General features: G+C 44.0%; 2 protein-coding genes across 9 annotated transcripts in view; one reads left to right on the forward strand and one right to left on the reverse strand.

Annotated features, from left to right (window-relative positions):
- Positions 1-2,904, forward strand: part of tma16 (translation machinery associated 16 homolog) — a 35,610-nt gene extending 32,706 nt beyond the window's left edge. Inside the window, exon 7 of the mRNA XM_078398983.1 lies at positions 758-2,904. Coding sequence (XP_078255109.1) covers positions 758-908 — 151 coding nt within the window. The 3' untranslated portion in view covers positions 909-2,904. The remainder of the gene's footprint in view (positions 1-757) is intronic.
- Positions 2,905-22,350: 19,446 nt separating this feature from the next.
- LOC144597435 (E3 ubiquitin-protein ligase MARCHF1-like) overlaps positions 22,351-27,686 on the reverse strand; it is a 393,741-nt gene continuing 388,405 nt past the window's right edge. For all 8 annotated transcript variants that reach the window (XM_078406851.1, XM_078406831.1, XM_078406861.1 and 5 more), the window contains one exon: positions 22,351-24,747. In XM_078406851.1, coding sequence (XP_078262977.1) covers positions 24,440-24,747 — 308 coding nt within the window. In that variant the 3' untranslated portion in view covers positions 22,351-24,439. The remainder of the gene's footprint in view (positions 24,748-27,686) is intronic.

The raw sequence follows: 27,686 nt of genomic DNA on the forward strand, positions 1-27,686 counted from the left end.
GGGCCGACTGTATTCTAATTAGTTCAATGTTCAACCTTTGTAATGGCAGTAGATTTGGAAAGGGTACTGTTTATAAAAAAATCGTGAGCTTAATAGGATTCGCCCAATTGGATTCATCTAATTAAAAAGCAATTAAGTGCTTACATGCTTTGCATGCATTCATTCACATTAATCTCTAGAATACATGCTGGCCACACTGCCAAAATAATCAAAGAGCAATCTGCTTCCCAAAAGTGAGTAATTGTCGAATGGTTGAATTTATTATCAATTTGTCATTGTTTGGCTGTGAAAAGAAAATCGTGCGCTTCTTTCGAGTCTTCTCAATAGTATCTGAAGCTATACACACTATTCATCACATTCTCATGTGGACAATAAACAGGCAGTCGTGTGAAGCCCAGCAAAAATCCAGAACTACAAATTAATTAAAGGAAAAGTCTTCATGCAGAAATCTAAGTCGCTGCCATTTGAACTATTGCTGCGGTATCATTAAACTATACATATATAGATCAATTGCATTCTTATTTTCCCGTGTTTCTCCTAGACAATAGTTGTTTTCTGTCCATAGAAGATTCTTTCAGTCCCTGCTGGAACATCAAAGTAGATTTCATGCTCAAGCCCTGGAGTAGATGAGGCAAGATTTTAACCGAGTCAAACAAGTACTTAATGACTCGAAGATAATGAGTTGTCCAGTTTGCTTGTATTCGGTATTTGTATTACATAATTTGATTTTCTGATTCATTTCCTTTTTGCATTCAAGAGAGTGGGATGGAGATCTAAAAAAGCTTCCAAACATCAAAGTGAAAAAACTCTCAGTAAGAGATTCACTATCTATCCAGAAAGGAAACAAAGAGGAAAAAGAAGAAGACTCACAAGAAATACCAAATCAAGATGATGTCTCAGAACATTAAAGCATGAGAAAATATCCAGTTGGGGAAAATAGCTAAAACTATGTGGAAATAGGCAAAGCTATGTGAACATTGTGATCTGTACATTTGCTACCGAGGTTGCACCATGGAGTGTTAATACTTCTGATATCAGTCTCAAGGAGATGCACACGTCCCTCAGGTGGGATTCTTTTAAAATCTGATTTTATATGAGATGACCTCCTGTTATGAGTTGGAAAACACTTATTCCGTTTTGAATTGATATTCTGGAAAATGATGATTAAAAACAGGTTTTAAAGGTCATATCGTTTTTCTGTCAGTCCTTCTCTGATCTCTCATTAAGATTTTTTTTTTGTCATCATCTTCCTAAAATGGACTGGATGCTGAAGCAGTCAGATTAGACTTTTTGAATTTTTTTTTGAAGTTGCTCTGACTCATTGCTACCAGTTTCACATGATGCAGGGATTTACTTACGATTTTATATGCGATTTATTGATAAATGAGGGCAGAGACCAGATATTTTTTACTCTATTAACATGGCGAGGGATGTGTTTATTTGCAAGGCCCTTTGTTTCCTTTTGGTATTATTGTGAAAATCGTTTTAGGTCATTAGCATTCAAATATAAGAGGCAGTGTGAGGTTGAAGAGTTTTCTTAATCTAAATATGTTGGCCATTTGCAAGAAATCCAAGGACAAGAGCACCAGCCCTCATTAAACCAACGAAAGAATGAGAAGGGACAAGGTTTTTCAGAAGATTACATGTTATTGGTCTAGAGATTTTTTTTTGCACTATTGAGTCTGATCCATGTAAACATTAGGCTGTAATTAAACAATTGAGTTTTTTTGAAGAAAACATTGTAACTAATTTTGAATAATATATTGGAATAACGAGGAAAATAACGTTTTTTTTTCTCCAAAGCGTAAAATGAGCCTGCAGATTGTTTGTTTGGAAGGGCCTAAAACTAAACTGATGATTAATCTTCTTATAATTTAGTATAGTTTAGTTTAGAGATACAGCGCGAAAACAGGCCCTTCGACCCATCGAGTGCGCACTGACCAGTGATCCCTACACATTAACGATATCCTACGCACGCTAGGTACAATTTACACTTATACCAAGCCAATTAACCTACAAACCTGTAGTGTAAGAAAATAACTGCAGATGCTGGTACAAATCGAAGGTATTTATTTCACAAAATGCTGGAGTAACTCAGCAGGTCAGGCAGCATCTCAGATGCTCCAAACCTGTATGTTTTTGGAGTGTGGGAGGAAACTGAAGATCTTGGAGAAAACCCACGCGGTTACGGAGAGAACGTACAAACTCCGTACAGACAGTGACTAGTCGGGATCAAACCCGGATCTCCGGCGCTGCAAGTGCTATGAGGCAGCAACTCTACCGCAGTGCCACCGTGCCGCCCATAAAATGGATGTGATTTAAAAAATATGTATTTCTTCCAACACTTTCTGCTTTTTAAGTTCCAATTGATGTATAACTAAGTCAGTGAATCGTGACTACAAAAGGAAATATGCATTCCAACTGGAAAACAAGCGCAGGGCAGATTCCGGGAATTGCATATTCATGTGATCAGTGATTAATAGCCTCTGTTTCGATGAAACTTGGAATTGTACAAAAGGCAAATGCTACAATCCGTTACTTGTGTTTATTGATATTACTTAAATTTATCCCAGTGACAGAATCCCGAATATACCAAGCTAGCTCAATGTTATTGCTTCCCCACAGTTTGAAATAACAAAAGTTTGTCTAATAAAGTATATAAACTATAACTTTCATTGAGGGCAAGTGCAAGAGGCTATTCATCCTCTCTTGCTCCCCCTATCTATTTGAAAAGAAACATTCAAATCAATCCCACTTTCTTTCAGCAGCAATGTTTTTCTTCCCCATGTATCTTGATTCCATTTTCAAAATGACTATTGAATCAATTTCAACAAGCTGACCTTGATAATAACTAACTCCCTCAGTAACTCTTGTGATGTGGACCTCTGTCTTCCAGGTGTAACTTTCCTGCTTTTACAATTTTATTATTTACACAATTAAAGATATGATTTTATGCAGTTTGATGAAATCTTTATTGTTTGAAGTAGAATAGTAGAATAGAAACTTTATCTGTTTGAACTAGAATAATACCCACTTCTCTAGAAACCACACGTGAAGCCCTGATCTCTGGTACAGTTCTAGTATATTTCCTAAAGGCCTTGTTATCCTTCCTAAATATGCAGCTTGGAGCTGGAAGCAATAATGTTCTACTCAATAAAAAAGACATGAATAGTCAAAAAGTTAAACTCCCTTTGAGCTCATACAAAGTTAAAATATTCAATAATATTTCTTAACATAGAAGTTCACTATGAAAGTGGATAGAAAATTGCCTCTGGACTTGTGGCTGGGCCCATTGCTGTTCGTCATCTATATCAATTATTTGGATGAGAATGTACAAGCCATAGTTAGCAGGTTGGAGATGACACTGAAGTGGGTGGTATTGTAGATAGTGAAAATGGCTGTCAAAAATTGTAACAAGATCTTAATCGGTTGAGCAGGTGGGCTGAGGAATAGTTAAAAGACTTTAATACAGAGATGTGCGAGATGTATTTTGGGAAGTCTAACAAGGGCAGGACATGCACAGTGAATGTCAGACATGTTGTTCGCCGATGACACAGCAGTTGTGTCCCACACCCAGCAGGAACTACAGTCACTGATGGACCGCTTCTATCGGGCTTGCATGGACTTTGGGATGACCATCAGCCTGAAGAAGATGAACGTCCTGGGACAGGATACAGAGGCACCCCCTGACATCACCATCAACTACTACAAACTCGATGCCATCCATCAGTTCACGTACCTCGGCTCCACCATCACCAACAACCTCTCCTTGGACACAGAGATTGACAAGAGGATCGGGTAGGCAGCTACAACTCTCGCTCGACTCACAACTCGAGTGTGGACCAATCCAAAGCTGACAGTGAAGACAAAGATAGCAGTCTACAACGCCTGTGTCAACAGCACGCTTCTGTACGGCAGTGAGACATGGACTACATATGCCAGATTGGAGCAAAGACTCAACACCTTCCACCTTAGAAGCATCCGCCGTATCCTGGGTATATCCAGGCAAGACAGAGTGTCCAACGCTGAGATTCTGTCTCACGCTGGCCTTCCGAGTATGTACACTCTGCAGGCTGCGGTGGCTGGGCCATGTCCACCGCATGGAGGATGGCCGTATTCCAAAAGACATCCTCTATGGAGAGCTAACATCTGGGAGGAGAACCATCGGCCGCCCCCAGCTACGTTACAAGGATGTCTGCAAGACAGATTTGAAGGTGCTCGACATCGATGTGGAGTCCTGGGAGAGCCTTGCAGTTTGACCGTACGAGGTGGAGAGGTACCCTGAACCAACATCTCAAAACGGGGGAAGAGAAACTGATGAACGCAGCCGCAGAAAAGCAGGCACGCAGAAAGGAGAGCAGCAACATGAACAGACCAGTCATAGAAACATAGAAACATAGAAAATAGGTGCAGGAGGAGGCCATTTGGCCCTTCGAGCCAGCACCGCCATTCATTGTGATCATGGCTGATCGTCCCCAATCAATAACTCGTGCCTGCCTTCTCCCCATATCCCTTGATTCCACTAGCCCCTAGAGCTCTATCTAACTCTCTCCTAAATCCATCCAGTGATTTGGCTTCCACTGCCCTCTGTGGCAGAGAATTCCACAAATTCACAGCTCTCTGAGTGAAAACGTTTTTTCTCACCTCAGTTTTAAATGGGTCCACACACAAATGTGACCTTTGCGACAGAGACTGTCACTCCCGCATTGGTCTCTTCAGCCACAAGCGACGCTGATCTAGCCGAGGTGTGGAGCAAGCAGCCAACTAGGATGCGTCACCCATGGTCAGCCATGACCGAGGGGGCCTAAGAAGATGAATACCTTTTAAAAATGTATTTGTTTTAATTTGGCTTCTGGACCACTATCGCATTTTAGTTTTTAGTTTTTAGTTTCAGAGATACAGTGTGGAAACAGGCCCTTCAGCCCAACTGGGCGGCACGGTAGCGCAGCGGTAGAGTTGCTGCTTTACAGCGAATGCAGCGCCGGAGACTCAGGTTCGATCCTGACTACGGGTGCTGCACTGTAAGGAGTTTGTACGTTCTCCCCGTGACCTGCGTGGGTTTTCTCTGAGATCTTCGGTTTCCTCCCACACTCCAAAGACGTACAGGTATGTAGGTTAATTGGCTGGGTAAATGTAAAAATTGTCCCTAGTGGGTGTAGGATAGTGTTAGTGTACGGGGATCGCTGGGCGGCACGGACTTGGTGGGCCGAAAAGGCCTGTTTCCGGCTGTATATATATGATATGATATGATATGAGTCCGCACCGACCTGCAATCCCCGCACACTTACACTATCCTACACACACTAGGGACAATTTTACATTCGTACCAAGCCAATTAACTGAAGAAAACCTGTACGTTTTTGGAGTGTGGGAGGAAACTGAAGATCTCGGAGAAAAACCTACGCAGGTCATGGGGAGAACGTACAAACTCCGTACAGACAATCACCCGTAGTCTGAATCAAACCCGGGTCTCTGGCGTTGTAAGGCAGTAGCTCGACCACTGCGCCACCGTGCTGCCCCATTTGTCTCAGACTCAAAAGACAAACTGTCAGGCTCACCTGCTAATGAACGACTTGGCTGTCTGTGTTCTTCAGACACGGTAAACATATCTGCCTTTATGCTTTCCAATTTAATGTGCTCTCAGCCTCCAGTTAGTCTGCTGCAAGACAGTGTCTAACTTTTATTTTATTTGTTTAATAAATTTTCAGTTTATTTGGTGGTTTAATTGTAGCCTGCTGGTTACTTTCAATTAAGTTATCTTAGTGTTTAAGCTTTGATCACTGGAAAATACTTTTTTAGACCAAATTCTAAACTCCTGAAACACATGCTGCCAGGGGCGGTGATGGAGGCAGACACCATAGTGGCATTTATGAGACTTGTAGAAAGGCACATGGATATGCGGGGAATGAAGTGGTATGTATGGTTAATGTGCAGGGAGAGGAGATTATTTATTTCAGTCAGAGAGTCATACCGTGTGGAAACAGGCCCTTCGGCCCAACTTGCCCAAACCAACCAACATGTCCCAGCATCACTAGTCCCACCGGCCTCCGTTTGGCCCATATCTCTGTAAACCTTTCCGATCCATGTACCTGTCTAAATGTTTCTTAAATGGTGCGATAGTCCCTGCCTCAACTTCCTCCTCCGGCAGCTTGTTTCATACACCCACCACCATTTGCCCCTCAGGTTCCTATTATATCTTTCCACCTTAAACCTTTGTCCTCTGGTTCTCGAGTTCCTATTTAGGTGTTCTGTTTACGTTTCCCTGCACCTTGCCAGAGATCGCATTTCAACAGAAAATAATTTAATGGATAGGAAGGGGTCTGGGTCCAAAATGGGAACTGTAAAATTGTAAATTTGTCCCTTCTGAACGGAGACCCGACCTTTGTTTTCTGGGCCGTGTCTCCGTTCCTGCTGCGGCCTACCATCGGCCCAACTCTTGGAGCTGGCGGCCTACAGGGCTCTGGTTCGCAGAGCCCGCGGACCGGACTCACCATCAGCGGAGCCGGCCGGACTCACCATCAGCGGAGCCGGCCGTCCTCGGAGGCTGCGGGAGCGGCTGCGACTCGCCTTAGGCTTGGGCCACGTGGATGCCGACATTGGGAGCTCCGGCAGCGGTAGCGGCAGCGTATTCGCCCGCCCCGGATTGCGGGGCTTGGGTCGGCCCGCCGCGGACATTTCACCGTCCGGCGCGGCCTGAAATAGGCCGCGGGATTTTTCTCTGCTTGGCGGGGGCTTCAATGTCGGGAGCCACGACCGCCTCGACGTGCAGCGGCAGCGTGTTCGCCCGCCCTGGATCGCGGGGCTTGGGTCGGCCCGCTGCGGACCTTTCACCGTCCGGCGCGGCGTGGAACGTGGCAACGACAACAGCCTGACCGCGGGAGAAGACGGCAGGGGAAGAGAAAAGACATTCTGGCCTTCCATCACAGTGAGGAGGTGACTGGAGGAGACTCACTGTGATGGATGTTTCTTTTTTTTTTGGTTGGGGTTGTGTAATTTGCTTATTTTATTGCTCTTATTGTTGGACTGTGGGTGACTAAATTTCCTGGCAAATTTGGGTGACAAATAAAGATATCCTGAATCTTGAATCCTGATCATCCTGAGGATATGATCAGGGCTGCCGTGTGTATTCCTTTACTCCAGCAGTTGGTGCTAATGGGCTAAGGGCAGAACCGTGGTTCTGTCACTGAACCAGCAATCCAAAGACCCAAGTTTGCGATCTGGTGACTTGCATTCAGATCACAGCTGGGGAACTTAAATTGAATTAATTAAACAAACAAATCTGGTGGCTAGGTTAGCGACAGAAACATTTCTCTCATAACGGAAAATGGTGCTGGTGTCGGGCTATTGAAAAGCATTAGGATGGATAATGATGGGAGGTGTGTGTGTGGACTAAGTTTTTTTACCCACAGAGTGGTGGGTGTATGAACAGCAGATACAATAGTGGCTTTTAGATAAGTACATGAATATGCAGGGTATGGAGGAAAATGAATCATGTGCAGGCAGAGGAGATTAATTGAACCTAGCATCATGTTCGATATGAACACTGTGGGCCAAAGGGCCTGTTCATGTGCTGTACTGTTCTATGTTCTATAGTTCACAGTGGGATAACATTGGTTTGTTCCACAGATGTTCCCTTGTCCTGACTCCTAGCTTTCTCTGTAATGGGCTAACAAGCCTCTCGGTTCAAGGAGTAATTAGGAATGAGCAATTACTCCTGCCCCTGCCAGAAATGGCAAGCCTGCGAACCAATTAATACGAAAGGTCATTCCCCTTGTGCCATTACTGCTACTCTCACAATACTGATCTCCCGGTGGCTGAGCACTTCAACTCCACCTCCCATTGCCAGTCTGACCTTTCTGTCATGGGCCTCCTCCAGTGCCACAGTGAGGCCCACCGGAAATTGGAGGAACAGCACCGCATATTTCGCCTGGGTAGTTTGCAGTCCAGTGGTATGAACATTGACTTCTCCAACTTTAGATTGTTCCTCTGTCCCTCTCTTCCCCTCCTCCTTCCCAGATCTCCCTCTATCTTCCTGACTCCACCTATATCCTTCCTTTGTCCCGCCCCCCTGACATCAGTCTGAAGAAGGGTCTCGACCCAAAACGTCACCCATTCCTTCTCTCCCGAGATGCTGCCTGACCTGCTGAGTTATTCCAGCATTTTGGGAATAAATACCTTCGATTTGTATCAGCATCTGCAGTTATTTTCTTATACTCTCACAATACTGTTCCCTTGACGTTACGACATCATATTTCCCCTGACACGTTTCATCGCTCTCCCCCGCAGAGGGATTTTTCTTTGCGTAAATTATCTCGATGATTTCCTCATAGACTTTCGGCATGAGTGGAAATATTGCCCCCAAGTGGACTCATATCCGAAGAGAGAAATGTTGCATGTGGCAGTCATGCCCTTCTTTGGAAATATGAAATTAAAAATAGAGAATGCTGGAAACATGCAGCAAGCCAGGCGGCATCCGTGAGGGGTAAGAAACAAAGGACCATCTCACATCAATGACGTTTGGAATCAGACAATAGACAATGGACAATAGACAACAGGTGCAGGAGTAGGCCATTCGTACCTTCGAGCCAGTACCGCCATTTACCGTGATCATGGCTGATCATCCACAATCAGTACCCCGTTCCTGCCTTCTCTCCATATCCCTTGACCCCATCTGCCTTGAATTAGATTAGTTTGCAAATATGCTTGAATCTGTATGAAGATAAACTGATTGGGGTACTGGTTGCAGTGTGTATGTAATGAAAACATTAATAAAAGAAACTTGCAAATTGCCAACGATGTCAGCGAATTACCAATTATGGTGCAAAATTATCTTGGCTCTAGCAAGATTTCTTAACTGTGTTTATTAGAAATATTTCAAACAGTTCTTGGAAAAAAACTCCCTAAAATGGAAAGAGCTGGTTTTTCAGTTTATGTGGTATTTCTTATTTTAAATCTTGTTCTCGTCAAAGTTTATTATTGCTTTGTCAAGGTTTATTATTGCACTTTTTTTTTTAGTTCGGCAAAGGTTCTACACAACATCAACATTATTTCCACCTGCAAAACAGAAGGAAATTTAAGATGAATGAATTAAACTTCAGATCTATTAGATTGTTGAATCGCATTAACATAATTTTATTATAGTGCGTTCAGTGCATGGCCATGCTTTAATGGAAGTGACATCTAATTTATGTTCATGCATATTTGGATTGTACACTATCATAGCTCAAAATAACTGGGGCTGAAAAGAAAGGGGCTGATAAAATGTGAACCTATAGTTCTACAGGAATGGGTGAAAGGACTCTGGGTCATCAAGTCAACTCTGGTCAGATATGAAGGTGTTCCAGTCCAGTATTGCTTTTCTAATCAAAGCTACAGAATCTGCTGCAGAATCTACAAGCAAGCCCCTCAATTTTATGCATCAATAAAACAAGATGTGCAAATGTCAGCTTCCTCTTTGGTCTCTTTATGACCTGACCAAAGCTACAATTCTGTTAATTATTGAGTCATTTATTGTAATTTTCTCCCGATGGTACTAATATAATTTAATACCACACACCACCAGATTCAGGGACAGTTTCTTCCCAGCTGTCATCAGGCAATTGAACCACCCTATCACCACTAAAGAGCAGTCCAGAGCTACTATTTACCTCATTGGAGACCCTTAGACGGTCTTTGATCGTACTTTACTGGCTTTATCTTGCACTAAACGTTATTCACATTATTCCCTTTATCCTGCATTTGTACACTGTGAATAGATCGATTGTAGTCATGAATTGTCTTTCCGCTGACTGGTTAGCTTGTAACAAAAAGTTTACACTGTGCCTCGATACACGTGATAATAAACTAAACAAAACTTATTATACTTTCCAAATTCTGTGTAGATCAATACAGCTTTTTATAGTAATTTAAAAATAAACATTTATATTGACTAACAAAAAAATTAATGACTATGAATTCACCATATCGCACAAATCATTTCCCCTGGCCTTTCCCTGTTCGCTCTTGTGGTCTATTCACACAATGTTGTTGTAAATTAGGGAGTCAAAAGGGCACATTGAACGCTGCAGAAGAAGTTGAAATGCGAGAAATAAGACAACTGATTCAAGAGTGTTTTATTGTCAAATGCCCTGAAATAGAACAACAAATTTGGTCATCTGCTTAGCCAGTAAAAAGAGTGAATTAAACAGGTAGCAAAGTTGAATAATGGCAGGGGAAAGAAGAAAAGAAATGGAAAATAACCTTTATCTTTATTAACTTTGCAACAAAAATTAAATCTTAAGGACCAAGAGCCAACAAATACCATGGCAAATGTGTAAAAGTTATTTTGTTTGTGCTGGAAGATTGCTAATAAACCATTAAAGCATACCAAATAGTTGCTTGAGCAGAAATGGACATGCTACTACTTTCTGTGATGAATTGAATGATCTGTCGTGCAAGTGCAGGAATTTCCTGACTTACACATATCGTCATCGCAACCAAAGCCAGCTTTCACGGTGCTGTTTCCATGCGGCTTATTGTGTAACTCTATCTCCTGTGACAACATTCATACTTTGGCATTTAGCCGGGCACTGCCGATGCTGGCCTATAGTTGCCATTCGATTTGTGCATGACTAACAGACAGCAGTGAGGCTTACACTGAACTCGAGCCGTAAGCACCTAGGAAATAAGCCTGTGAAGATGAATGGTGATCTGTATTGATAGGGCAGCTGATGTGATCAATCAAGGCAATGCTGCATCTCTTTTTGCACCATGCAAAGCAGCATCCAAAGCTGACGTCGGAGTGAACAATTCATGCAAATAAAGCTTGAGTTACAGTTTCAGTTAATTTTTACTGCTACAGTTCTACAGCTCACCTCCACATCCCTTTACAGATTGCTCAGTCCGAGTGTGATGGTCTGCATTTGTGATAATGGTCAGATTTGTCTCAATCGACAACTTCGGCCTGTTTTAGGTGGATAGGTTTTCTCTAAGCCTAGTGTTTACCAAACAAATGAAATGAGCAAGGTGTAGAAGTACTGAATTAAAATGCACAGGAGGATCATCAGGCCGAATTATGGTACCACAGGAAAGTTACAATTTACAGAGAATCAAAATATATCAGGAGTACAGTTAGAACACTGATAATTCTATGGAGAAAAAGGATTCATCCAGTGAGTCTTCGAGTCGTAGAACCAAAGACCTGTACAACATAGAAACAGGTCCTTCAGCCCATTTTGTCTGTACTGAGCTTTTCCCATTGCCTGAATTTGGACCATATCCCTCCAAACCATCCCATCTTCAAATGCCTTTTAAAAGTCGTATTTGTATCCACTTCTACAGCTTCCTCTGAAAGCTCATTTCAGATATAGACTACCCTTTGAGTGAAGAAGTTTCCTGAGGTCCCTCTTAAATATCTTGCCTTTCACCTTATGTCCTCTAGTTTTAACTCCTTTACCCTGGGAAAAAGACTGTGAGTTTACCCATGACTTTACCCATGCCCCTCGTGATCTTTACTCCTCAGCCTCCTATGCCCCAAAGAAAAAAGTCCCAGCCTATTCAGCCTCTCCTGAGTTATAAGCCCGCAAGTCCAGGTAACATCTTGGTAAATCTCCTTTACACCCTTTCAAACTTAATGACATAGAAACATAGAAACATAGAAAATAGGTGCAGGAGGAGGCCATTTGGTCCTTCGAGCCAGCAATGCCATTCATTGTGATCATGGCTGATCATCTACAATCAGTAACCTGTGCCTGCCTTCTCCCCATATCTCTTGATTCCACTAGCCCCTAGAGCTCTATCTAACTCTCTTTTAAATTCATCCAGTGAATTGGCTTCCAATGCCTTCTGTGGCAAAGAATTCCACAAATTCACAACTCTCTGGGTGAAAAAGTTTCTTCTCACCTCAGTTTTAAATGGCTTCCCCTTTATTTTTAGACTGTGGCCCCTGGTTCTGGACTCCCCTAACATTCTGGACATCCTTCCTTTGGCTAGATGACCAGAACAGCACACAGTACTCCAAGTTTGGTTTCACCAACAACTTGTACGGCCACATGATCACATGATGATCTCCCAATTTATTTATCTTCCCAATGAAACCTAGCATGCCAAATGTCCTTTTCACCGCACTCTCCACCTGACTTACCACTTTCAAGGAAACAGATATCCTCGTTAAGCAAAGCTTTCCAGGACTCTATCATTTACTGTGTAAGTCCTGCTCTGCTTTGACCGACCAAAGTGCAACACCTCACAATAATCCAGGGCAATTATTGAAAAAATGATTTGTATTTGAAGCCCAATATATACTATTTCCAGTGATTTCAAAGGTAGAGGGGAGTAGCTTTGCTTCTAATATTACAATTATTAATATTTAACACTTCTCAAAAAACAACCATATTTATTCTTAATAAATACTGAACATAAGGAGCATGATCTCTACTTTGTGCATGGATGGCAAAGTTACAAGTGCTTATCGGTGCTCCAGGTTATAACAGTTCTACAGAATTAACCAAGTAGGTCACACAAATAAGGCAAGCAAAAATCGACAACAACGCACAAAACACACACATACACCATACGGACACAAACCAAACACACACAGACCCACACACACACACATATACACCACACACACACTGACACACACATACACCATACGGACACAAACCAAACACACATACTCACGCACGCACACTGACACACATATACACCACACACACACTGACACACACATACAAACATATGGACACAAACCAAACACACAGACACACATGCACACTGACACACACATATACACCACACACACACTGACACACACATACACCATACGGACACAAACCAAACACACACGCACACACACACGCACACTGACACACACATATACACCACACACACACATACAAACATATGGACACAAACCAAACGCACACACTGACACACACACGCTCACTGACACACACATATACACCACACACACACTGACACATACATACAAACATATGGACACAAACCAAACACACACACTCACACACACAAGATACACACACACGCACACACAAATGCACAGACATACATATACACATGCGCATGCACACATACAAAACACACACAACCACACACAACCACACACAAAACACGCAGGCGCACATGCACACACACAAATCTCTTCCCATCTCACCCCACCCACATACACACACCCACACACACACACACACACACACACACACACACACACACACACACACACACACATGAATACACAAACCCATATGCTCATACACACACGCACGCACACTCACACACACACTGCTGGGTCTGCTCTGGAGGGTGCCAGGATCACTCGTCCCTTCCAACATCAAGACCCGTTAGGGAAAGCCTCCCCAGAGCCTGGATGCTGTTGGGCCACATTCACCCTCTTGGGCTTGGGGTTCCAATTATTCATTGCTTGGACCTTCCAACGTTGTGCTGAGATCAGAGAGGTGTTGGAAGTGAAGAGAGAGGTTGTTGGTGGGGCGAGAGCAGGGTGAGGAAGTCAAGAGGCGGGTAGGGAAGAGCACGGAGAGAGGGAGTGTGGGGTGGAGAGGAGTTTGGTGAGTGTGGGAGTGAGGCAAAAGGGTAGGGATGAGGAGAGAGATGGTGAGAGAGGGTTGGAGAGGGAAAGAACAATGGAGCTCAGGATGAGGGTGAAGATGCCAGGAGGAGCCTGCAAGCAGGTGAGAGGGGGAACAGAGACAACAAAATGGAAAAGGGGAGGGAGGAGAGAAAGGAGGAATGGGGAAGATAGGAAAAGAGTAGGAGTAGTCGAGAGAGAGAGAAAGATAGGATGATAGTGAATGAGCAGTAGGACTGGGAATGGCAGCCAGAAGGATGGTCGGAGCAGGATGGAGTGAAATAGATTTTGTTTCGGAAAGGGAGAGGAGAATGAAGGGGTGTGAGTGAAGATTTGGGATGGACATGGAATAATGAGAGAGAAGGGGGGCGTGGAGAGAATGGAGGAGGGAAGTGTGAGAGAGAAGTTGAGAAGATAGGCACTGGAAAAGGAAGCGAAAGAGAAAGGTAGTTTGTGTGGCAGTGAGTGGCTTTGCACATAGGGAGGGGTGATGCAGTGAAAGCTGACCTTACCCAAACGCTACGAGTCCAGATAGACCACAGAATGCAGGAGTAACTCAGCGGGTCATGCAGCTTCTCTGGAGAGAATGGATAAGTGACGTTTCGGGTCATGACCCTTCTTCTGAAGAAATGGAACTCCTCCACTTCCATTTCCTCAACTACCCTTTCTATTCTCCCCCACTGTGTTCTCTTCCACTTCCCCTCCCTCTAAAACCCCTCTTCCTATCCCCTTTATCCGGTTCCCTTTCTCAATTCTATGCACTTCCTCCTCCCTCACTCTGCACCTTCTCATTCAACCACCTTCCCGCCCACCAACTCTCTCCCACTCCCTCTCAAAGGCAAAGTAAAGTGCATTGGCATTATTCAAAAATATGGCCATTCCATTATTGTTTTACAATCCAATTAAAATTCAAGTAATTCACTTTTAAGATTTCGAACACACACTATAATCATGATTTTAATTACTCGGAACTCTAAATGTTTGATTATGAAAACTGTTGATGGTGTTATATTTATTATGTTGCCAACAACTTATTTTTGCTGTTCTCGGTTCATAAGCAGGTCAAAGGCTTGTAATTTGTTCTGTAGAATTCCCTGCCTCAGAAGGCAGTGGAGGCCAATTCTCTGAATGCATTCAAGAGAGAACTAGATAGAGCTCTTAAGGATAGCGGAGTCAGGGGGTATGGGGAGAAGGCAGGAACGGGGTACTGATTGAGAATGATCAGCCATGATCACATTGAATGGCAGTGCTGGCTCGAAGGGCCGAATGGCCTCCTCCTGCACCTATTGTCTATTGTCTATTGTCATGATTTTGCATCATTGCTCTAACGTTTGTTTGTTGAGTCACGGACAATTTAGTTTTACGAGAGAGAGAGATGCATGGAGGCAGGTCCCTCAGCCCAGCAAGTGGGTGCTTCTCCACAGTTGAACTGTTGAGAGAAAAGATTGATTGAGTGCAGGTACCTGAAAAATCTGGTTGGGTCTGAACTGGGAGGGCTGGACATGGAGGTGGCAGCCACGTGCCACAAGATGGCAGTACAGGCAAGTGTTGAGGAGAGGCACGTGGCTGCAGCAGTAAATCCAGGTCAGAGAGGGAGTGAGAGAGAGTCTCACAAACTCCTATCAGAGAGAAGAGGAGAACTTCTTCAAAGTAGGCATACCTTGAGGAGATTTCGCAGTGGAGCAGTCACTTGCAGAAAGTAGGAACTGTAAATGTTGGTTCGTAAAAGAAGAGTTAGATTTACCGCTTCGGGCTAAAGGAATGAAGGGATATGGGTAAAAAACAGGAATGGGTACTGATTTTCGATGGTCAGCCATGATTCTATTGAACGGCGGTGCTGGCTCGAAGGGCTGAATGGCCTCCTTCTGTACCTATTTTTCTATGTTTTCTAAGACACAAAGTGCTGGAATAACTCAGTGGGTCAGGGTCATGCTCTGGAGAACATGGATAGGTGATGGTTCTGGTTGGCAACCTTCTTCAGACTGGAACTGGGAATTGTATGGGAATGCAGAGTAGGGGATAGAACTCTGATGTGATCCTGTTAAATAGTGAAGAAGGATTCAAGGGACTCCTAATTCATATGTCCATGATACAAGTCTATTTCTTGCCATCCTGGGAAACATTGTATAAAGTTAAAACAGAAAATGCTGCAAACATCCAGCAAAGCAGGCAGTTTGAGGAGAGAGAAATGGTTTTGGTTTCAGGGCTTGAGCTTCCATCAAGATAGCGGAGACAGCGGTGGATGCTGGGTAAAGGGAGAACCGAGGGGTCTTACCTTACGTACCTTCAAGGTCAGCTGTGGGAGGCTGCCTCCCAGTGAACAAGGGCTGAAGAGGGCCGTGCAAGGAGAGGGGTGAGGTTGGCGGGACCACCGGAGTGGAGGTGATGGCCATAGTGGGCCTTTGTGGCCAGCTGCAGCTGGGACTGTAAAATGGCATCAAAATGGCATCTCTTGCAATATAGACTCAGTGGGCTGTTCTGCACATTCTGTACTGAGGCAAGTGCTTCTATATGGTGATAGTCAGTGCAGAGGCTCATCTGCACCTCCTCCAACCTCATCAGAGGTTCACGTGCACCTCCTCCAACCTCATCAGAGGTTCACGTGCACCTCCTCCAACCTCATCAGAGGTTCACCTGCACCTCCTCCAACCTCATCAGAGGTTCACCTGCACCTCCTCCAACCTCATCAGAGGTTCACCTGCACCTCCTCCAACCTCATCAGAGGTTCACCTGCACCTCCTCCAACCTCATCAGAGGTTCACCTGCACCTCCTCCAACCTCATCAGAGGTTCACCTGCATTCCTCCAACCTCATCAGAGGTTCACTTGCACCTCCTCCAACCTCATCAGAGGTTCACGTGCACCTCCACCAACCTCATCAGAGGTTCACGTGCACCTCCACCAACCTCATCAGAGGTTCACGTGCACCTCCTCCAACCTCATCCTTTCAGGTTAGACAGAGTTTCACCTGCACCTCCTCCAACCCCATCTACTGTATCCGTTGTTCAAGATGTGGACTCTTATACATCAGCGAGACCAAACGCAGACTGGGCGATCGTTTTGCTGAACATCTTCGCTCAGTCCGCCTGATCCTACCTGATCGCCCGGTTGCTAAACACTATAATTCTCCTTCCCATTCCCACAGTCCTTTCTGTCCTCGGGCTCTTCCATTGTCAGAGTGAGACTGAACGCAAATTAGAAGAACAGCATCTCATATTTCACTAGGGCCGCTTACAGCCCAGTGGTATGAATATTGATTTCTCTAACTTCAGCGAGCCCTGACATTCCCTCTCTCTCTATCCCTCCCCCACCCAAGGCGCACTAGCGCTCGTTTTCACCTAACAAGCAGCTAACAATGGCCTGTTTCCTTTATGACCATTGGTTTTTTGGCTACCTTTCATTCATTGTTCTTCACCTCTCTACATAATTGCCTAAATCTCTCATTTCCCTTATCCATAACCAGTGTGAAGAATGGTCTCGACCCGAAACGTCATCCATCACTTCTCTCCAGAGATGCTGTCTGTCCCGCTGAGTTACTCCAGCTTTTTGAGTCTATCTTCTGTTCAAACCAGCATCTGCAGTTCCTTCCTAAACGATAGTCTTGGTGAGTAGTATTTCACTGTAAACAGTATTTCACTGCATCTTGGCAGAAGAAACCAATACCATTACCAAGACTCAGTTTTTATTGTCGCTTCACATCATCTGCGTACTCCATTTTTGCACTGATAGAAACACAGAACCATAGAAAATAGTTGCAGGAGTAGGCCATTTGGCCCTTCGAGCCAGCACCGCCATTCAATGTGATCATGGTTAATCATCCAAAATCAGGACCCCGTACCAGCTTTTTCGCCATATCCCCCGATTCCCTTAGCCCTAAGAGCTAATTCTAACTCTCTCTGGAAAACAGCCTGACCGTGTGATCTGTGTCCAATTTATAGCTTTGACCAATTTCAATTTTAATTGCGTGTCAGCCTCGAAGTTGAGACCTTCAAGTTTAATGGGCAAATAAACTTTCTTTCCGACAGGTTGGCTGTTAAACGCTATTATGTCATTAGCCGTCTAAAGAATCTAATCTTAAATGAGGCCCACAAAGATTGCTAACGTGCTTGGCATGGGCAAGTTAGGCTGAAGGGCCTGTTTCCATGCTGTTTAGATCTATGACTCTATTTGCATTACCATAGTGACTTTAACCCCAACAGGACATCTCTTAGTATTTTTAAAGGTATTGGGTAGGGTACTGACCACATGGTATTGGGGGTAGGGTACTGACATGGATAGAAAATTGGTTGGCAGACAGAAAGCAAAGAGTGGAGATAAATGGGTCCCTTTCAGAATGGCAGGCAGTGATTAGTGGGGTACCGCAAGGCTCGGTGCTGGGACCACAGCTATTTACAATATACATTAATGACTTGGATGATGGGATTAAAAGTAACATTAGCAAATTTGCAGATGACACAAAGCTGGGTGGCAGTGAAGATGCTATGAGATTGCAGTGTGACTTGGACAGGTTGTGTGAGTGGGCGGATGCATGGCAGATGCAGTTTAATGTGGATAAATGTGAGGTTATCCACTTTGGTGGTAAGAACAGGAAGGCAGATTATTATCTGAATGGTGTCAAGTTAGGAAAAGGGGAAGTACAACAAGATCTGGGTGTCCTATTACATCAGTCACTGAAAAGAAGCATGCAGGTACAGCAGGCAGTGAAGAAAGCCAATGGAATGTTGGCCTTCATAACAAGGGGAGTTGAGTATAGGAGCAAAGAGGTCCTTCTCACTAGGGCCCTCGTGAGACCACACCTGGAGTATTGTATGCAGCTTTGGTCTCCAAACTTGAGGAAGGACATTCTTGCTATTGAAGGAGTGCAGCGTAGGTTCACGAGGTTAATTCCCGGAATGGTGGGAGTGTTGTACGTTGAAAGACTGGAGCGACTGAGCTTGTATACTCTGGAATTTAGAAGGATGAGAGGGATCTTATTGAAACATATAAGATTATTAAGGGGTTGGACACGCTAGAGGCAGGAAACATGTTCCCGATGTTGGGGGAGTCTCGAACCAGTTGCCACAGTTTAAGAATAAGGGGTAGGCCATTTAGAACGGAGATGAGGAAGAACCTTTTCACTCAGAGTTGTGAAGCTGTGGAATTCTCTGCCTCAGAAGGCAGTGGAGGCCAATTCTCTGAATGATTTCAAGAGAGAGTTAGATAGAGCTCTTAATAATAGCAGAGTCAGGGGATATGGGGAGAAGGCAGGAACAGGGTACTGATTGTGCATGAGAAATCATCCGGAGTGAAATTTCTCGGCGACAGCTGGCTTGTCGCCAGGTATCGTTGCTTATTGCGGTCTCCGTCACATGCTGTCCCCAGGTTTGATAGGTTCTCTTAGATGCATTTAGAAGAACATAATATTAAAATAAGTAAAGTCATTTCAAAATACCATAAATTGCTTGTGTTAAACCAATTTATTTACCGTCAGGACATTTGACAGGTAGATTGGAGGCGACAGTTTGACAGTCAGGTAAGTGTGGGAATTTCGCGATGTTTATGGCCATCAGCCATTACATTTAAAGTGGGCTCCCAACTCAGATATGCAACCCAGAAACCAGATATGCATCTCCCATACATTTTTAAAGAATGCCCACAAACTTTTCACAAAAATCCACTTAACCACTTAAATTTAAAAAAAAAAAAAATACAGCTATTAGTAAACTGGAAGTAAATCCAGTTTATTCCTTGTTACAGTGATGCTTGGTTTTTAAATAACCCATACAAGATGTTATAGTTCAAAACTCTCAAGTACTTACCGACTTGTCAGTGATTTCAGCGAAAACCAGGACGCCGGAGAAGCATTGACAGCGTGGGAATTTTGCGATGTTTCCGTAGACGCTGTAATCTCAACCTGACTCGGCATTGTCGTGGTCATTGTCGTCGGGTAAAAGAGAAGTTCGGTGATCTGCTACGACTTTGACAGTCGCCGGCAGTCGCCTTAAAATCGCCTAAAGTGGGACAGGCCTTTTACTTCAGCTGTCTTTTTCCAGGAATTGGAATTGCCACTCATTCAAGTAATGTAGGAATAAATTCATGTCCTGACAAGATGGGGGGGGGGGGGGGGGGGGACATAGTTGTAATGAACTATTTCAGTATAGAGGATCAGGGATTAATTTATCTCTGCATTGCAATTATTCCTTGCTCTCCGGGCTCCAGGTCTGCAAGCTTCCCTTCCTCTTGACACAGGTGCAGGCCAAGAGGACTAGCTTGGTTGGCATGGATGAATTGGGCCGAAGGGCCCGTTTCTGTGCTGATAGCTCTACGACTGGAACCAGCTGCTCTCTTTTGATCACCAGGTTAAGCAGCATCCAACATGCAATGATGAAGTTTCTGCACTTGGTGTCTGAATATTGCACTATGCCCCCGGGCCGATGGGGTACACCTCGAAGTTCACATTCAGAAGCCCATTTGCCACTTTGCAGAATGAACCTGGTACTGGCGTGGCTGTCATTGCGCCTGCACTCTGTGGCCATGACAAGGCAGCAAGTTGGCATCAGGTAGCCAGAGAGGTAGAGGGTAGCCTTTGACTCTTTGGCCAGTTACTGACGTGGAGAGCATCCAACAACTCAGTCTCCCATACTCGGTTATGAAATTCCTCTGTTGACCCACAACCACCTGAACACTGAGGAAGTGGAAACCTTTCCCATTGAAAAAAATATCTCGCTTATTAATGGATTCCTTAAGGCCGCATGACTGCAGACCATGGCTTCCTGTAGTCGAGGGATCTCGGCCACCCTGTGGTGAATTCCAGAGTCCTCCAATTCTTCAATGAAGCCAACGTTGGTGAAATAATGTTTTGCACGAATACTGCATTGTGCACGCTAATGCTGTGATGTGCCGTAAATTGAGAAGTACGGCTGAGATCTTCTGTGACCCCTTGGAAAGATCCTGTCATGAGACACAACATGACTATGACCTCCATGGAAAGATCACAACAGCTGAGCTGAAGGTCATCCCACAATGCTTTGTGTGCCTCAGTGATGACAGCCTTAGAAAACCTAAGCCAGTGAATGTATGCTTCATCGGAGAGAACCAGGTAGGGTATGGTGTCTCTGAAAACTCAGTGGGAGTAGCTCCTTCAGAAGGTAAGTCTTCTCCTCCTGGCCTGAGGACCCATCTCAACCTGCGTACCATTCTACAGATGGACACAAAATGCTGGAGTAACTCAGCGGGATAGACAGCATCTCTGGATAGAAGGAATGGGTGACATTTCACCCGTTCCTTCTATCCAGAGATGCTGCCTGTCCCGCTGAGTTACTTCAGCATTTTGTGCCTATCGTTGGGTTTAAACCAGCATCTGGAGTTCCTTCCGACACGTTTTGTCTGAGTACCATTCTGATGCCGCCTTCTTTATTGGAGTGATGCAACTACCGAGGCACCCTTTGAATATCTCGGGACCAAAATGCTGGAGAAAATACTCTCAAATAGTTGTTCTGTGGTCTTTGAAAGGTGCAGTCACTGATGAAGCTGTCTAGTCAAGTCTCTGTCTGCCTGCTGACCCTTTAAATAGTGATAACTGTGACATGGCTTGCCCCTCACTGTACTACAACTGGTCACCCTAAACCTTTGATTTACACTGTGTGATATCATGAGAGGTAGAGTCATAGAGGGGAGATACATTTCCTTCCAGTGGATGCAACAAGGACTACAAACCATCATGGCTGCCAGCAAAAGACTACAAAACCCATAGTCAGCAGGGCTGCCTGCCCTGCTGACACTGATTGCTGCTGACACTGATTGCTGCTGACACTGATTGCTGCTGACACTGATTGCTGCTGACACTGATTGCTGCTACACTGATTGCTGCTGACACTGATTGCTGCCCAGCTGAACCAGATGAGCTGATTGCCTCAGTGAGAGAGCTAAAAGGGAAGGGAAGCAGTATATTTAAAAAGAGAGACAACGACTGGAGCAGACAGGGAGAGAAGCAGTGATTGAGCTATATTTTGTAAGAAGGCAGCAAGCTACAGTTTTGATTTAACTACCTGTTTTGGTTTTGTGTACCTGTCTGCAAACAATTAAGTTTACCTGTTTTTGGAAAAGACTAAATATATGGAATTTGAGTTTGAAAACAAGAACTTTTCTGTCTTCATTTCCGGCACCCACACCTCCCAACCTTCAAGAGAAAAGCTCCCGACCTCTCAAGACATCACAACTGGTAAGGGCAGAACATAAGGGAGAGGGTAGGCCTTGTCTCTTTGGCCAGTAATTAACGTAGACAGCATCCAGCAATTCAGTCCCTCAGAACATAGCACACATTGTGAACGGCGCCAATATTGTGATTGTGCATTTGTGCAAAAGAATTTCACTGTGCCGTGCATACATGACAGTAAAGAACCATTGAACGACTGAAGAAATTTCTCTCTTGATCCACACCCCAACCAAACTATTTTCGTGGATAGTTTCATTAGGTGTTTGTCTGACATTGGTGTGGACAACACATCAAAAGGTCCTGTGAAATTTATCCTCGGTCAAATAACATGATTTCCGCATAGGAAATGTCTGCTGCTTATTCCAGTTTCTTGGTTTTGATGTGAACTGTCATATCGTAATGAGCAAAAGAGATGCCCCAACATAGTAGATTTTCAGCCGCATGCCAAATTGAGGTTGGGGTCTTGGTCTAAGAGTATATATGGGATGGGGGGGGGGGAGAAACTGTACTGAGCTGAAGAAAAACTATCTCCCATTTATCAATGCAATACACACGAAGATACAAGACTTCCATGGTTTTAATTTTATAACACTATTGGATGAGCTCAAGGATATACATTCATTTCATTATTGTGCCAAAATATTCTCTCCGTACAACAATGAGATTAAGTAGAATGATTATGAAGTTTGAAACATTGAATCATGTAAAAAGTGTCAGCTGACATTCTGTTCAATATCGTAAAGGCCATCCTTTCCTTTAAAAGCACATCTACTAAAAACGGTGAAAGCTTTGATTTTTTTGTACCACATTTGATACACCTTTCTAACACCAAATAGATTAGACAAGTCAACGAAGCAAAAAATCCCACTTGCAACAGATGCCCAATCCAGATTCAATACAGTATTAATACATGGTCAGGAAACACTTTGGTGATGCATGGGAAATTGTTTGAAAATCTAGGGGTTGACAATAGAGAATAGGTGCAGGAGGAGGCCATTCGGCCCTTCGAGCCAGCACCGCCATTCAATATGATCATAGCTGGTCATCCACAATCAGTACCCCGCTCCTGTCCTCTCTCCATACCCCCTGACTCTGCTATCCTTAAGAGCTCTATCTAGCTCTCTCTTGAAAGCATCCAGAGAATTGGCCTGGGGTAGTGAGGCAGTGAATTCCACAGAATTACAACTCTGAGTGAAAAAGTTTTTCCTCATCTCCGTTCTAAATGGCCTACCCCCTATTCTTAAACTGTGGCCCCTGGTTCTGGACTCTCCCAACATTGGGAACATGTTTCCTGCCTCTAGCGTGTCCAATCCCTTAATAATCTTGTATGTTTCAATAAGATCCCCTCTCATCCTTTGGAAGGTTGGAGACACATTTATAAATTTACAGTCTATAGAAATTTAGTGGGACTATGACTGTCGTCAAAATGTGATTTATTGAAATTATCACTTTGAACAAGGGCAGTGATTTATTTGCGATTGGCCACGAGCTTTGCATATTCTGAATCCTCTGGGAAGTTCCACATTATAGTACCCATTTTAGAACTATACAGCATCATAACTTCACTTTGTTCACTGGCAGGTGGTAGAGTGAACGAGTTGGTTCACCACAACAGCTACCGATTGATGGAGGCCACAAGTTTCAGCTCTTCAATTCCTGGCATTGATGGATTATCATGTTCATCAGTGATAGGAGCGGAATTAGGCCATTTGGCCCATCAAGTCTACTGCACCATTCAATCATGGCTGCTCCATCTATCTTTCCCTCTCAACCCCAATCTCCTGACTTCCCCATAACCTCTGACACCCCACTCATCAATAATCACGGTGATACATGATATACATTATACTGATTAAAGTCTGGCTTTCTTTAAAATATGTAGTTATGTCCATCTTGCTTAAAGGTTGAGGCTTGTGAGTCCACACGGATTTCTTGGGACCTTTGCAAACTCAACATTGTTAAATCAGTTGTGGTATTTCCTAAAGGAGGATTTTGATTGGTTTCTGGTTTGGACTCGGATAGCACATTGTCAGACCACTGTCAACATTTAATATTTATACAATTAAAAGTAAAAAGAAATGCAATGATCTAACCGTAGTGATAACTTTAAGGTGAGTGTTTCTTGAAGGTTTCAGCACATTCAGTGCTGGCTTAAGCCAAGGTGATGTTGGTGTGTTAGAAATGAGCACGAAATACCAGTCTTGCTTTTCTTCATTAACCAATGTATTCTGAGCAACACATCTCATTAGAAAACTTACTCTGTTTGATCGATTGTCCAGAGTGTTAAGTCATAACCGTTACACCGTTGAAAGACTGGTTTTCCAAGATTAGCATTTCGAAACAGAGCCGAACAATAGCAAAATATCTCATCATAAATGCCAGAAAATTAAAAGTGCTTCTCCTCTACAAAATCCTAAGTGGGATATTGCACATATTCTTTGTGTACCGTGTGTCCAACACCATGGAATACTTCGCTGCTTCGTTCATTTCCACAGGCAGCGACGTGTTGGTTTTCTGCTGGCCGTGTCTATTTATTTTCTGTACCTCTGGTCGGGTTCTGAGAAGGACCGTGCTGTTGTTAGTCCTGGCAATTTGATACTTGTGAAAGGAATGGATTTCAAAAAAACGTGCTCGGGTCTTCAAACAGAATTCAGAAACACGTCACACAGGTGCAACTTCAAGAATACCGGCCTGCACCTCTGGTGCTCGCTGTAAGGTCGTGTCCGTCTGTGAGACCGGCACGGCGACACTGTCTCTGTTGTCAGAACACTGCCAGTTTGAAGTGTTCCTATCACCAATCTTCTTGCCAATGTCCGGGCAGTTCTGTACAAAGATGACCCTGTTATATGCTTTCAATCTTCGCCATAGCTGAAAGTAGACTTTACACTGCACATACATGAAGACAAGACCTCCTGTAAATCCAATGGCTACCACCACCAATTTTGTCCAAAAGGGCCATTCTAGAACACCTATAAAAAATAAATACCATATTTATCCATTGCACATTTCTTTTTTTCTAGTTTTATTTTTATCCTTGAAAAACTGTGAGTATACAGTGCGTTCAGAAAGTGTTCAGACCCCTTCCCTCTTTCCACATTTTGTTATGTTACAGCCTTATTTTAAAATGGATTAAATTCTTTTTTTTTTTAAATCATCAATCTACACACAATACCCCATAATAAGAAAGTGAAAACAGGTGTTTCGAAATTTTTGCAAAGTAATTAAAAAGAAATAAGTGAAATATCACATTTACAAGTATTCAGACCCTTTACTCAGCACTTTGTTGAGGCACCTTTGGCAGCGACTACAGCCTCAAGTCTTCTTGGGTATGACGCTACAAGCTTGGCACACCTGTATTTGGGTAATTTCTCCCATTCTTCTCTGCAGATCCTCTCAAACTCTGCCAGGTTGGATGGGGAGCGTCGATGCACAGCTATTTTCAGGTCCCTCCAGAGATGTTCGATTGGGTTCAAGTCCGGGCTCTGGCTGGGTCACTCAAGGACATTCACAGACTTGTCACAAAGCCACTCCTGCGTTGTCTTGGCTGTGTGCTTAGGGCCGTTGTCCTGTTAGAAGGTGAACCTCCGCCCCAGTCTGAGGTCCAGAACGCTCTGGAGCAGGTTTTCATCAAGGATCTCTCTGCACTTTGCTCCGTTCATCTTTCCCTCGATCCTGACTAGTCTCCCAGTTCCTGCCACTGAAAAACATCCCTACAGCACAATGCTGCCACCACCATGCTTCACCGTAGGTATGATATTGGCCAGGTGATGAGCGGTGCCTGGTTTCCCCCAGACATCCGGGCCAAAAAGTTGAATCTTGGTTTCATCATGGTCTGAGAGTCCTTTAGATGCCTTTTGGCAAATTCCAAGCGGGCTGTCATGTGCCTTTTACTGAGGAGTGGCTTCCGCCTGGCCACTCTACCATAAAGGCCTGATTGGTGGAGTGCTGCAGATGTAGTTGTCCTTCTGGAAGTTTCTCCCATCTTCACAAAGGAACTTTGGAGCTCTGTCAGAGTGACCATCGGGTTCTTGGTCACCTCCCTGACCAAGGCCCTTCTCCCCCAATTGCTCAGTTTGGCCGGGCGGCCAGTTCTATGAACTGTCCTGGTGGTTCCAAAGTTCTTCCATTTAAGAATGATAGAGGCCACTGTGCACTTCGAGACCTGCAATGCTGCAGAAATTATTTTATACCCTTCCCCAGATTTGTGTCTCAACACAATCCTGTCTCGGAGGTCTACGGACAATTCCTTTGTCTTCTTGGCTTGGTTTTTGCTCTGACATGCACTGTCAACTGTAGGATCTTATATAGACAGGTGTGTGCCTTTCCAAATCAATTTAATTTACCAGTCCAGTCAATTTAATTTACTACTGGTGGACTCCAATCAAGTTGTAGAAACATCTCAAGGATAATCAATGGAAACAGGATGAACCTAAGCTCAATTTTTAATGTCAAAGCAAAGGGTCTGAATACTTATGTAAATGTGATATTTCAGTTATTTATTTTTAAATTACTTTGCAGAAATTTCTAAACACCTGTTTTCGCTTCTTCATTCTGGGGTATTGTGTGTAGATTGATGATTAAAAAAAAGAAATTAATCCATTTTAAAATAAGGCTGTGACGTAACAAAATGTGGAAAAAGTGAACGGGTTTGAATAGTTTCTGAATGCACTGTAAACATTTCGGAGAGATTAGCCTAAGGCTTTGTTTTATCTGGCCATGCATGCATCAGTTACCAACAGAATTGCTGCCCTACTCTAGGTGCAGAAGCATTTATTGGGCTTCTGCACCAATAAGCATAATATAGGTGCAACCTATAATTCCCCAATGTAGACATATGAGTAACTGCAAACATTAAACAAGGTCTTGATGCTAAATCTCCCTGGTAGTGATTCGAGTGACCTTTGCCTACACTACGAAGGTAGACACAAAATACTGGAGTAACTCAGCGGGTCAGGCTGCATCTCGGGAGGGAAGGAATGGGTGATGTTTCAGGTCGAGACCCTTCTTCAGGCCTACACTACTGTCTTTAGTCGATTCCTGCATTACGGTCATTTGGATTACGGAAATTCACCCTTACGGAATTCGCAATCCACTATTCAAAAATTATGAGATATGAAATAAAGTTTGATCTTGTGGGATTTATGTGGAAAAGCGATAAATACTACGTAACAGCGAAAGAAACAACAAATTGTGTTTAATGCTGCCTGTCACCATTTATATGGGTTGCGAGACAGAAGCTAGAAGGTGATAAACAGAGACACCCCTCCCCCTCCCCCTCCCCCTCCCCCTCCCCCTCCCCCTCCCCCTCCCCCTCCCCCTCCCCCTCCCCCTCCCCCTCCCCCTCCCCCTCCCCCTCCCCCTCCCCCTCCTTCCCCATTCCTCACCTCACCCCATCTGTTCCTTTTCTCCTCTATCCTAACCTGCCTCTACCACCATCATCTTCCTTCCTTAGGTTTGTTCTTTGCTGAAGGTGATAGCACCTGCAGTCACTTGCATGTCCAAACACGAGAAGAATTCTTGTGATCTCCCTGCCACAATCAAACAGCCTCCCATTGAAAGTGTAGGCAATTTAAGAGATTTGTTTTGGAAATCTGATCTGATAAGGGGACTAGAGGTAAAAGAGCCATTAGGAGGCAGTGATCACAACATGATAAGTTTTACTCTGCAAATGGAAAGGCAGAAGGGAAAATCGGAAGTGTCGGTATTACAGTATAGCAAAGGGGATTGCAGAGGCATGAGGCAGGAGCTGGCCAAAATTGACTGGAAGGAGGCCCTAGCAGGGAAGACGGTAGAACAGCAATGGCAGGTATTCCTGGGAATAATGCAGAGGTTGCAGGATCAATTTATTCCAAAGAGGTGGAAAGACTCTAAGGGGAGTAAGAGACACCTGTGGCTGACAAGGGAAGTC

Source organism: Rhinoraja longicauda, chromosome 1, assembly GCF_053455715.1.
Source record: "Rhinoraja longicauda isolate Sanriku21f chromosome 1, sRhiLon1.1, whole genome shotgun sequence".
In the NCBI taxonomy this organism is placed as follows: Eukaryota; Metazoa; Chordata; class Chondrichthyes; order Rajiformes; family Arhynchobatidae; genus Rhinoraja; species Rhinoraja longicauda.